The sequence below is a fragment of the Danaus plexippus genome, chromosome 6, assembly GCF_018135715.1.
Source record: "Danaus plexippus chromosome 6, MEX_DaPlex, whole genome shotgun sequence".
NCBI classification, from domain to species: Eukaryota; Metazoa; Arthropoda; class Insecta; order Lepidoptera; family Nymphalidae; genus Danaus; species Danaus plexippus.
Window position 1 is genome coordinate 5,461,131 of NC_083540.1, and position 13,438 is coordinate 5,474,568.

The window sequence follows — 13,438 nt, forward strand, 5'->3', positions numbered from 1 at the left end:
TTATAAAGTACAAACACATTCGAAATTTTTATTTTTTATTTAGTCCATCAAAATATAGAATTAATGATGTTATCTGTAAGAATTTTTTATTGTAATGTCTTTTTAAATTTTTAAAAATCTATATTTTAATTTATTTCTTTACCTGTGAGTGAGAAGTTACAGATAATATTTTACTGCTGTCTACCTACATAGTATATAATATTATAAAAGAGTACAGAGTACAGACTATGATCAAAATTGCTTCGTCATTAAAATATTTCAATAAAATTTGTCGGTTTAGTATTATCAGTAACCGCTAAATTAATATCTTTTTATGTTTATGTTACACTACTATTACCACAGACGTATCTAGTTACAAAACTATATATCGTACTTATTATTTCTTAAAACTCGATTGTTACTACTTGCTAGAGGAATTTCAAGTACAGGCCGGTACTCTGTAGTCTCTAGTTCGAAACTCCGCAAGTGGACTGTAGAGTGAAACTTAGTTTTTAATGTGACCTTTGCCTTTAATTGAAAAACTCAAATAGTTAATCGAGTCCGTATTTTATTCTGTAGGCTTTGATAATCGGAAGTGGACGTAATAATGGAGGTTTGTTTTCTTAGAGTTGTGATATGGTTTTTTTATATTTTAATTCATATTATATTCGGGTTTTCCTACAGATTGAAATATTAAGCGTATCCGGTTCCAAACCACTGGGAAAAATACGTGTGAATGAGGATGCCACAGTTCAAGATGTGAAGGAAAAGATTCATCAAGGTTTAAAAAAATCTATGTATCCTGAAAGACAATCCATCAAACTGGAATCTAAAGGAAGGTCACTTAAAGACGAGACGACTCTGAAATCTCTCAACATAGGTGACGGAGCGAAATTGTATTTACAAGATCTTGGACCACAAATCTCTTGGCGTAATGTCTTCCTAGCTGAATACGCCGGTCCTCTGTTTGTTTACTTATGGGTATATCAAAGACCCTGGATCCTTTATGGTGATGTTACATCAGCCCCGGGAACAGTCGCTTCGTAAGTCCAACCACATAGTATAACATTTAATTGCTGGAACAATACATTTACGATTTTAACATTATATCCATTAATTAAAGAAAAGTTCATGGTTATCAATGTTATTTACGTTTATATTACTTTTTTAGTGTTGCAGCAATTTGTTGGTCTGTACATTATGCCAAGCGACTTCTTGAGACTGTGTTTGTCCATCGATTCTCAAAGGGAACAATGCCTCTTCGGAATCTTTTCAAAAACTGTTCATACTACTGGTTATTTACCCTATACATTGCATACCACATTAATCACCCACTATTCACTGCCCCTTGCAACACATGTTTATATGTTGGAGTAGCAGGTTTTACTGTAAGTATTCTATTCTTATCTAGTTTATTCTAGTATCTATTTATATAAAATATAGTTAGGTTTATTATAGAATGCATTGTAATACATCATGGGCAGCTAATTAATGTAAAATAAACAATTTACAGATCTGTGAATTGGGTAACTTAAGCATTCACATCCTATTGAAGAACTTGAGACCACCGGGCACTAAAGTGAGGCGCATCCCCAAACCAGACGGCAACCCATTCTCCATACTTTTCAACTTTGTTTCTTGTCCCAATTATACTTACGAGTTCGGATCATGGTTCTTCTTCACAGTATTGACCAAATGTCTTCCAGGTTTGTTAAATTGAATATATATCTACACATTTACATTAAACAATGAAAAGCAGAAACCTTTACACCTTCATTAAGTTTAAATAATGCATTAGTCAATAATTATTCAATGCTTATTGAATATAGTTTCATGGCCTTAGCATGACCTTCAGCATAATTAAAAAAATAACCATATTGAATAGTAACAGTAGATATAGCAAGATTTCCTTAAAAACTTTGTTTTTTGATTGTGTTCCTAATGTGTAAATTGTTGTAACAATTTATTATGTAATCAAGAAAAAGGCTTCTTATTATGATAACTCTTATCAAAAAAAGAATACAAGTTAAAATTACCATTTATTATAATTCAATTGATTCTTATGACTTTGCAATGATTCTTTTTTGTTTTATTTTACAGCTGGTTTGTTTGCATTGGTTGGGTTATATCAGATGTCAGTATGGGCTATTGGAAAGCACCGTAATTACAAGAAGGAATTCCCCGACTATCCAAAAGGCCGCAAAGCCATTCTACCATTTATTCTCTAAACAAATATTTAAGTTTTTATTTATTGTTAGTTTTTTAACATTTTAATGAGTTGTTTCAAGGTAAACAAGCACTCTGAATCGAGTACTTCAATGTATGATTTCAATATATGGACTATAGAGGTGAGGGAATTTAGTTTTTTTATTATTTGAATAGAGCTTTAATATGATACGGTGTTTAATATATATCCACAAATATGTATATATATAATTAGTTTCAAATGGATAAACAAAGGGGCAAATTCATGTTATAATAAAAATGCATTTAGTAAATTATATTTTTTAATATCTGTAATTTTATTTTATCAGTTTCCTGACCCAACAACATCTTATGAAGTCACACAATAGTTATAATTTATATAGCATGTGTTCATTCCTTTAAATTACTTGCTTCAATCAACAACAAGAAAACTCAACAGATATTGGTATCAAAAAAAAGTGTATTTAAAGGCCAGTTTCAAAATTCAATGAAACTTTAATATATGAAGACTTCCCGATCTACCTAGAATTGGACACATTTTAATTTGAACTTTAGTAAAGCAATTCTAATTTGTTCATCAGTTATTCAAGCATTTAAGTGAACTGGTAACCGAGATGATTGCTGTTCATAGTTATGATGTATGCCATGTATGTAGTGACATGAACCCTGGGACATTTAAGAGAATTATAAATAAAAAAATTGTCATAATAATCTATATCATTAGTGATTGGAAAGAAATTAAAAGCGCCAGATGTTATTCAATATTAAATATTGGAATAAATGTGTAGTTTCGCTCCGTTTGTAGATTGTGTATGTACAAGAAGGTATTCAGTTCTATGTATTCTCGTTTATTTGAAGCAAATTAATAAATGTGTGTCAAAGTAGTTACTTTATAGATTAGTTACGCAACAAACTGTGACATAGGTAATAAACTTGGCAAATTATTGGTATATAAAATTGAGGATCTAACTTACATTTCAAGAAAAACATCTCATTAACTGAGGAAGCAAATGATAAAAAAAGAGAGTAAGTAGGCTATTCTTTCTTTTATTACGTAATCGTATTGCTAATAACGCGAGCTGCTTGAAGTACATTTATTGTTCTTCAGTGTCATTTTCAGAAGGTTCTGTTTCATCAGGACATCTTACTTTTCCAAGGAGACGATCATTTTCTTCCTTTAAAGCGACAATGATTTCCTCTCTCTCCTGTTAATATTATATACAACAATTAATGAGAAAACTGAACTAAAGTAACCAAATTATAGTTGGTAAAACATGATTAATCTAAAATTCCACAGACCTGATCACTTAAACGTAGATACTTAATATTACATTCTAGTTTTTTTAACAACACGCCTAGGTTGAAATAAACTATGTCCATTAATTTAATGAATTGATAATATTTATTCTTTCATAAATTTTTGATCTAAAAAACCTTAATATATTTTTTATTAATTTGTTGAATTACTTCGATTTTCTGTTTAAATTTCTCATCAAGCTTTTCCCGCTCCTCTGTGACGTGTTTGAGTTTAGCGCGCGCAGTTGCGGGCGGGATGTAACGCGCTGACAGACCCAATATAGACTCCATTTGAAAACACCTTGTACGGGTAGCTTTCAACTCGCTTCGAAGATTATTAATTTCCCCTAACAGAGTGCAATTCTCCTAGATTAGAATAGAATTATTTAGGTAGGTTCATAATGTGATACCGAGTCTTGTTTAACGTTATGATAATGTCTTACATCCATAATCTTTCCAATGTCACTCTTGGACCCATCCAGTGATTTCGATAGCTGCATTTTAAGACCTGCGACCTGCTTTTCAAGGTGATCTCTTTGTCTATTGAATTCTCTTATCGCCTCATCCTCAGCCATGCGACTCCGTACAAAGTCAATGTCCTCTACATATTTTTGAAATAGCGCCTTTAAGAAACAGCAAATATTTTTAGTTAATTATGCGTTCGGAAAGAAATAGTGATTTAACGTATAACGTTTGTTGAAATACCTTAACGCTCAGTTTAAGCTGAGTCGGATCTTGGAAATTGGCCGTCATATTGTGAAGATCAATTTTTATTTTCTTTAAAGTGTTCTTAAGAGTCAAATTACGATTCGCCTCACTGAAGAAATCTTTCTTGGCCGATGCTAACTTTTCATTCAACTGATTGATCTTAAGTTCTAAAAGAAAACTTATATCCATGAGTATGTTATCTTTTTTTTTAGCTACGTCTCTACTGTACTTATGATACATAAAATTTTATTGCTAAGTATACATACGTTTTATAATTATACATATTAGAAATACATCAATAAAGCTATAAAATAAATATCGTCACAAATAAAAAACGTGCAGAATCTTTAAAATTGAATAGATATTTCTACAAAAATTTACTGCGCAAAAGAACTAAAGGTCTAAACTATATTTAAAGTGCCGTCACTCAACCGCAGTGTTTTAAATATTAAGGTATATACTGTGACCGAAAAAAAATTACAACTGATTTCATATAAATTACCGCGAAATCTTTTTGCTTTAGAAGAGTTTCCAACGACACTTCCAGTTCAAGAATACGCACTTTTCTTTCTTTGATCTCGCGCTCTAATGGCTCTATCTGTGATTGGATGTAAACGGAAATCAATACAGCTGTAACTTTTTTTAATTAAACATTACGTAACTAATTCTACGGTTTCGACATTGTCTTTTTATGGATTTTACCAAGATCATGTTTAGTATTCAATAATTTTAGCTCTTCGTTTTCCATGTCATCAATCTGAACTTTTAACTCCCGAATTTCTTTTTCTTTGGGTTCAATCTAACGTTTAGAAGTAATTTAAGGATTAAGACTAACTTATTTATTCCAGTTTGTTACAGTGCTCGTGTTATAATCTTATTACATAGAGAGTTTTCGTACCTGATTTTTCAATTCAATTATCTTAAAATTCAAAACGAATTTGTATTTTTCTAGTTCCTGCTTCTTGCGTTTCAATTCATATATCCGTTTTTCCTTATCTTGTATTGTGCCGTCTCTCTCCGATATTTCTTTCTTAAGATCAGCGACGTCTCGTTCCAAAGTCGATATTACTTTTTGAAACTGTTTGTGTTCGGCTGGAAGTAAATCATTTTAAGTATGTACACAGCTTCCAAAAAAACATATAAAATACCAACAAAAAATAAACCTTTAAGTTGTGAAACTTGATGTTTGAATTCATCGATCTCTTTATTAGCGGATATAAGTTTTTTCTTCATCAGACCGGTTTCACCTTTCAGCCTGACATTTGCGTCTTTTTCTTCTTTCAGTTGAACTTCGTAGGCCGTTCTTATCTCTATTATCTCGCGATCAGCATCTTCTTCAATAGACGCCTTAATAGTTTCATGTTCCTTTTCTCCATATCAGCTTGTTCTTGTAACTGAAATAAAGTATTTTTAAAGCTTGCTCAGTTTCTAACGAAACATCAATAACATTAATCCCAACCTCCTGAAGCATGAGATCTTTTTCTTCTAATCTCGCTTCAAAAGCTTTATTCAATTCTCTTAAAGCCTGCCGCTTGCTCTCCGCCAAATCATCTAATCGTTGTTCATAATCTTTCCTCATGCGAGCTGTTTTGTCTTCTAGACTCTAAAACATTTTTGTGTCATTTAGAATTAATGTTTTTACTGGTTAGAATTTATTTTGAATTCTTTGCTATTTTCACCTGGTATCTGTCATATTCGCTTATTAGTCGAATATTAAAGTCTGCTTCATAAGCTTGTAAGGTTCTTTCATGACCCGAACGCAGCTTTGCGATATCTTGTTGTATCATGCCAATTTCGTGGGTATGTTCATTTTCCATTTGCTGTAATTGAAAGTTATAATCACTATGGAAATCAAAGCTTCTATGAAAAATTAAAAAAACAATTTACCTCGTTCTTCTCTTTTAGTTCCTCTATAGCGGCACAATATCCCTCATGAACCTCTTTTAATTTCTCAGCCTGAGCTGCTTCAGCCTGGCGTAGCTGGTATGTATGTTCAGTTTCCAATTCACTCATCCTAGTACTGAGTAACTAGAAACAGAATAAACTTCTTTTAGAAAAAATAATCTTTAAAAATACATTCAGAATTTCATCTTATATATATTTGTTTATATGAATGCAATACTAACATTAATACTATTAATTTTCTCTTGAAGATCTTTTTTACTGATCAGAATCTCTTTGGAATATGCGAAGTCTTTATCTAAAGCTATCGCTCTTCCGTCAGCATTAGTTAATCTCCATAAGCAAATAGACGAGTCTTCAGCCACAGAAACTAATGTTTGGTCATCGTATGACAGGGCAATGGCGGTTACATTTTTATTGTGCATATGAAATTCGTTGTAAATGGCCTTGTCTAGTAATGGTAACTGTACAGCAGTGACACCACCCTCGCCGCCGGTAATGAAAAGCATTAAATCGGAACGGGATAGGACTATAGTGTCGAGACCGCATCCGATCAAACCAAGATTTCTACGAATAGTATTTGAGCCGATTTCTTTTATTTCGCCGTCACTTCCAACGCCGTAAGTTGTTTTACCGTTACTGAAATAACACGTGATTTAATGTAACAGAAACATAATAAAAATTGACATAAAAATGAGATCATTTCAAATATTTTCATACTTATTCACGGCACAGGCTTTAAATTGGTTCGTTTTTAATATAACTTCGCCGACTCGTTGGCCTGACGCCATGTTCCACTCGTACACAGCGCCTTCAGTGCCACAGGACACTAGTGTTAAATCATTGGCTGACCACGCCAGACACGTTATCTGATATTACATTATTATTAAGAACTCGTTGATATAAGTAATAAATAAAAAAAAATCTACTTACTTTTCCGTTATGGCCCTTCAAATTATAAACATTTTGAAATGAAACCGAAGAAAAAACTTGCACAACTTGACCATTGACAGCTGCGAAAAGGTGTCCGTTGGTGCTAAATTTCGCACGAGGGCAGTTACGTATAGGAAATTCTCGCATGACTTCAAAGTCATCAATTAGTACTACCATAAATCGTAACTTGTCTGAAAACCCCACTATGGCGAACAGCCCTGCAAAAATATTTAGGATTTATAAAAAAAATATGTCGCCCAAAAAATTCCAATACAGATAGCATATCCAATATAAATATAATACCAGAAGGATGTAAAGACAGACAATGTATCTCCTCTTGATATAGTTTAATCAATTCAACGTCATCAGTCATGTAGTTCCAAATTCGTATACTCTTGTCCAGTTCACCGGATGTCATGAAAATTGGTTTCCACGCGCACATAGAGAGAGAATTTATTCTTCCGTAATGCATAGCCGGACCGAGTTCCGTAAAAGATATTTCTGGATTCTATATTAAAAAAAAAATATTTCAAAAATAACATTGATATTCAATGCACAAACATGTTTCTAAATTACTTGAAGCATATGTTGTCCGAACAATTTGACGTAATAGAGCTGCTTTCTCAGAGTTGTGATGAGAAGAGTTTCTTGATTCGGATCAATTGTTATATGTTGAATAGCGTCAAGTGGCGACCACAATGGATGCTCTCGGGTATGTCTGACAATAAACACATTGGAATTGGTATTAATATACCAAATATTAAATAATGAAAGCATCCGTTTATACATCTCACAGTACACTATAGTCTACACTTAATTCAACAATATGCATTGTTATTCTTACTTATAAGATTTCTTTGATATTCTAAACAAATTTCTTTTCCGCCAATGGTGCGGTGACTCTTTCTCGAACATATGAACATATCCTTGGCCACAAGCATAAGCGAATCCTATAAAGAAACGAAACATCGTTAAGGTATATAACAACAGTATAACCACATCATTATATATATTTCATTATAATACACTGTATATACTTCTGGCTAAACTATGACATAAGGGCACCATAAAACAAAACATGATCCATGAGAGTGGTAAGAAAACTAAAACTCAGGAGAATATTTTCCACATTGTGGTCTGAATCATTCTTAATTTCGATTGATGTATTCAAATTTCAAGTCGAAACAAAAATAAGCATTTTTTTCAATAAATTTTAATTATTTTATCAATTATGTAGAAATAGCCATAAAACTTTTCTATCCAAAAAGGATTACCGTAACATTAATTGAATAATATCTTAAGTAATAATAACATGTAGGGAATCTATTGGGCACAGCTAGTATACTAGTGAGCTTTACCTTTGCTGAAATTAATGAAGCACATCACTGGACAGCTGTCAGAGTCCACGAGTCCTGATTCAGTTGGGGTGGCTTCAGCGCTGGCTGTACTGGTTTTTTCGCTTTCTGTCGCCCTGCACATGATCCAGAATAAATAAAATATATTATGGTCGACATTTTCCTATTCATATTACAATGTTTATCGAGTGGTGTTAAGATATAAAAATATTAACTAAAAATATGACAAAATCGAAACATTTTTAGTTCTCATCCTGATAACATTATTAATGAGAAAAATTAAGTTGAACTTTTAACGCCAATGTTCGTGATACTGAGGATATAGATATCATTTACATTAACGATTGAAATCGTTTAATTACATTAAGATATAAAGATGTTTGTTATATTAGAGGGATATTAATCAAGTATTTATCATAATTTAACTATATAAATAGCAGAATACTTAAGTACTGTAACTGTTTGAAGACAAAAGTGTTGCTAGTTGCTAATGTATAAGGCAATATCTTACTCGATGTCAACTTTCTTCAATGACATCTCAGTTACTTCAGTGGCACGGAATATGCAGTTCTGTCTCAGTTCACCATTCTCCACTACCATGATGACCCCAGCATCAGTCCCGAACATAATGCGATCGGATGTCAACCACATACAGCTGGTTATGTTGATCTAAATTATATTAATCTACTTAGTTGTAATAGGTTTGGTTGTAGTGTAATGTATATATTCATTTTAATAAAAAATACCATGTAATCTATTCATGAATGTACTTCAAAGAAGTGAATTCTCTTGTGTCTTGTGAGTTACAGTATATAAGAAGAAATTTTGCTGATGACTTACATTTTCAGCCTTGCACCAACCCCACTGTCTCCAAACAGTCTCAGAGACATTCATGATACGAAATGTGTAGGGCCCTGTTATAACCACAAGGGTTGCATCCGACGGATTACATTGGACCTTCAGTTTATGTAACAAAACCATTAAATTTAAATTATTTTGGTAAAGGGCATTACCTATATCATTATACTAATTTGCTATACGTAATAATGTAAATCAAAACCAACAAAACCTACAAAATATACTTACGCTTTCAACAGTGCCTTGTCCGCTCGGATTTTGTGCCTTAGCGTGACTTTCGACCTTGCCTTTATCCCAATTATAATAATATAAATACCAATCTGGCTCGCCAGTTATCGCTACCAAATATTTTGAATCATACGTAAATTGTACACAGGCAAATTCACGAGCGGTTGAATTCTCGAAAGGTACAGTGAGAATTTTACGCCTTTTATATGTAGTTAGATCGTAAATGGTTATAATTGGTTTTTGACCCTCTTCGGCAATCTCGTTTAACGCTAACCAACGTCTGGAAATAAAAGGATTATTTTGAAATTGATTGCGACTCAGAAAAAGAAAAATGTATGTACATGTTTGCTAAATTAGGTAAAAGTAAGAATTAGTTTCTACCTGTTAGGAGCCAACACCAACGATTTGATTGGTTTGTGTTTGTCCTGAAGTCTTATAAACTTCTGTTTCTTTTGTATATGGTTATGGATCACAATAACTCCACCGGCGGGATAAATAATTTCGGAATCAGTCATGTAATGGGCATTATATCTGAAAATAAGTAAAACAATAAAAAAATATCTACTAAACCAGAGACTGGAGTCTGAACAAATTCTAAAGTCTGGATGACTAATTTATAATCAAAATTTGTTTTTCAATTACTATTTTTGTTGTTGAACAAGTACTAAATAAACAAACGATGCAAAAGTAATTTTAAATATTTATTTACAATATTGATAGAAAACTTACTGAATATCTGTTCTCAAGCCGTAGAATATGTGTGCTGATATATGTGGTGGGGTGTTAGTTGCCATATTTTAGATCTCACAATACAGTGAATTCAAAATCTACATAAATATTATATACGGTAATATTTTATACAAGATCCCTTTTAAATTGTAAGATGTATAGAGTGATGTTTAACCGTTGTCGTGGTAACGGGGCAAACAGGTTAGTGTTCCAATTATGTTTAGTTTAAATCATTTCCGAGCTATATTCATTTCTACCAGGCCAGGGATTAGAATATTTACAGCTTTTGCTTATCGGTTTAAAAAGTTGCGCTTGACTTCCATTAACTTCTCATATTTATTAGATTTATACATGGGATTCAAGGCGGGCTGGAAATCAAAACGACACACATAGAAAAATATTTATAATGTAGGTACAATCGTCCTGACAATCTCAAAATAAGGCCAGTTCGGTAAGAGAAAAAGTGTCTGTTACATAACAAAATTAATTTAATAATTATTACTTTTTTATTATAAAGTTAAAAAGAAAAACAAAATAAAAAGAGTACCTTATGAGTTATGCTTAAAACAAAATACAACGAAAAACAATAACAGACTGAGATTTATTTTTAACAAAGTTATAATAATTTTCCACAATCGACCTTCCTGGTAATTGGTGTGTCAGTGCTAACATAAAAATAATAAAAGAAATAAAATGCGCATCACACTGGCTTGAGTACGGCTTTTATACACCTGATTGGTCCTCAATGTCATCTACAGTGGAACATCCTCTTTGCAATTTCGATGTAACCTGCCGTTTCCTCCTACTATTTGATGCATCTCAAAGGGTTTTTCGTAAGAAACAATTATCTGCCAGTATGTTATATATAAAAAAAATATGTTTAAAGTTATCTATTGAAAATGAACAGGAATAAAATAGGATTTCGTATAATTAAGAAGGCAGTAATAATTGCAGATATTCGGTTTCGAGGATTCAACATGCAATTAGTATTTACGAACACAATTATCGTGTTTTCGTATGTATGTCAGTGTATTTAGAGTGATCCGTTACTCTATTAATCTGTTACAAATAATATTTATTCACAAGCGTCCAATAATTTACAAATTTTCTCTACGTTCTGATATTGTTTATAAATATTATAAGACAATTTTACAATAAAATTAATGGAGCATTATGTTGATGTAAAAACTTGTTATGGTATATAGCTATTAAATTGTACTTAGGTAATGTTAGGAATTATTTTGGCGAATAGTTTAAATATCTACGTGGACAACGAATATACCTATTAGCATTAATTAGCGTGTCGATGAAAACGGGATACATCTCAATTGATCTAAGTCGCAATGCAATAGATTCTAGCTGTCCTGTCGGGACGATCACGATAAATTGTCGCTTTGTTATGATCGACAATGAGGTTAATGACCTCTTTTGTTTGTTATGATTATGAACATGCATTTAAATTTTGTTTTGTTCCTAATATTTATTATCTATGTTAATAAATAATCTTACAATTAGATTCATGTTTGAATTCATCATAATACGGCATATACTTACTCAAACATAGACATTTAAGATAAAAAAAATATCCTACATTACAGTCTTCGTTTTAAATCTTCAAATATCTTAGTAAATAATAATTACCAGTTTTACTATAGTTTACCTGTAGATTAAGGCACCACGGCTATGTTACACTGCTTTCTTACTAATTCTTTTCAACAATCAATTTAAAGTAACTTATAAAATTAGAGTTCATATGTCAATTAATATTAATCTACCGCATATTTTTGCAGTGTATTATATTTTTTAAGGAGAAAAATTTAAGTTCTGAATCGAATGATAGATGTAAGATGAATGAAGTTAATATGTAATATGTATTATGACATTTTGAACTAGTGATCTCCTGTCCGGGTCGAAATTGATTTGATGGTTGCTATAAAGTAATTTAAATCTATCTGTATATTCTCGTGTCAATATAATTTCAATGTTATCTTAGTACTGTATGCATATTCTTTGGGTCATCATTAGGTACACTACATACGAAGTTTTTTTATTGCCACATTAATAATAAATAAATAAAACAAGTCAATAATTGTAATATTTACGTACGTTTTACAAAAAGAAACGGGAAAAGCTTTGTATGTAGTGTGACGACAATGAGATTTAAGAAGTAATATAGTTACATAATAAAAAGACAGAGTTTTTTATTATAGTAGGGGAGCCTACGATGCTAAATGGGGATTTACTCGAGCGTCATAGAGACCTATTGGGTTGCAAAGCTTAGATGATAAGAAGAAAAAATTTTATATGATTTATAATAAAAATCCATCAGTTAAAAGGAAACCAAAAAAAAATTTTACTAATTTTAAATATCAAGTAAGTATATTTACACTGAGTTATATTTAAATTCACACGAAATGAATGAACAAAAGAAAACGATGACTAAGATATTTTTATTTTAATCCGCTCAGCTCACTTTTGCATCATGTACATAATATATGTATATGCTTTGCTACATGACAACATATTAAGGCATTAACACACAATAAGACATACAAACCAATGTCTCAGTTATAAATATGGCGTGACCGTCTTCTAATGGATTTTGGATCAATAAAATAGCTGACGTTTAATGGTGTCTACAAATAGCTAGCTGACCGAAAAAAAAAACAACTCTAAAGTATTGATTTTAGCCGACACTAGTGGCCTAAGTTATTTATCTTGATTCTTGAACATGCTAATAAATAAACAGCTTCGTATTAAGAATAGAGAATGTAACAATAGAATTATACTCAGCAAACTATAATATCAAAGTCCATTATGATTTTGTCTACGTCATTAATTTATTTGATATACCTTAATTCCAAGAATATTAACTAAAATTGCGTCACTTTAAACTAAATGAATTATTTAAACAGGATGGACATCAAGAATCAAGATACATTTAAGTCAGTATAAGAAAGAGTCAGAACTACTTAATACTGATTTGATATTCATGACTGTTTACTGGTGGCCATAATGCAAATATTAAGTAGTCAACAATTACGTAATCTGTAAAGTTGACATCAGACTGATAATAAATTATTTGGCGTCATATTTTGTTTGCTTGACCTTCAATTGGTTGAGTTAGGAAACGTTTCATGAGTTTGTGTGTACCTACACAGTTAAAAACGCTGTATTAAATATACATAATATTAAATATCGCCTTTCTTGTTGCTGAACGAATTGCTTGTGCGCAGTTTGATTCG

General features: G+C 31.7%; 2 protein-coding genes across 2 annotated transcripts; one reads left to right on the forward strand and one right to left on the reverse strand.

Moving 5' to 3' along the window:
* Window positions 1-221: 221 nt before the first annotated feature.
* On the forward strand, window positions 222-2,490 carry LOC116778934 (probable very-long-chain enoyl-CoA reductase art-1). Its single transcript, XM_032673034.2, has 5 exons — window positions 222-592; window positions 664-1,022; window positions 1,151-1,367; window positions 1,493-1,685; window positions 2,080-2,490. The coding sequence occupies exons 1-5, from the start codon at window positions 587-589 to the stop codon at window positions 2,205-2,207; spliced, it is 903 nt and encodes a 300-aa protein (XP_032528925.2). The 5' UTR covers window positions 222-586; the 3' UTR covers window positions 2,208-2,490.
* Window positions 2,491-2,501: 11 nt separating this feature from the next.
* Window positions 2,502-10,608, reverse strand: LOC116778933 (cilia- and flagella-associated protein 57). Its single transcript, XM_032673032.2, is given in 23 exon segments — window positions 2,502-3,389; window positions 3,652-3,846; window positions 3,924-4,103; window positions 4,186-4,355; window positions 4,891-4,987; window positions 5,087-5,280; window positions 5,352-5,561; window positions 5,564-5,582; window positions 5,648-5,791; window positions 5,868-6,008; window positions 6,076-6,216; window positions 6,315-6,729; window positions 6,811-6,959; window positions 7,024-7,241; window positions 7,327-7,531; window positions 7,600-7,741; window positions 7,868-7,973; window positions 8,382-8,494; window positions 8,890-9,047; window positions 9,219-9,335; window positions 9,465-9,744; window positions 9,846-9,995; window positions 10,194-10,608. Coding segments are annotated over 23 exon segments (3,720 nt in total). The 5' UTR covers window positions 10,259-10,608; the 3' UTR covers window positions 2,502-3,278.
* Between the last annotated feature and the right edge of the window lie 2,830 nt (window positions 10,609-13,438).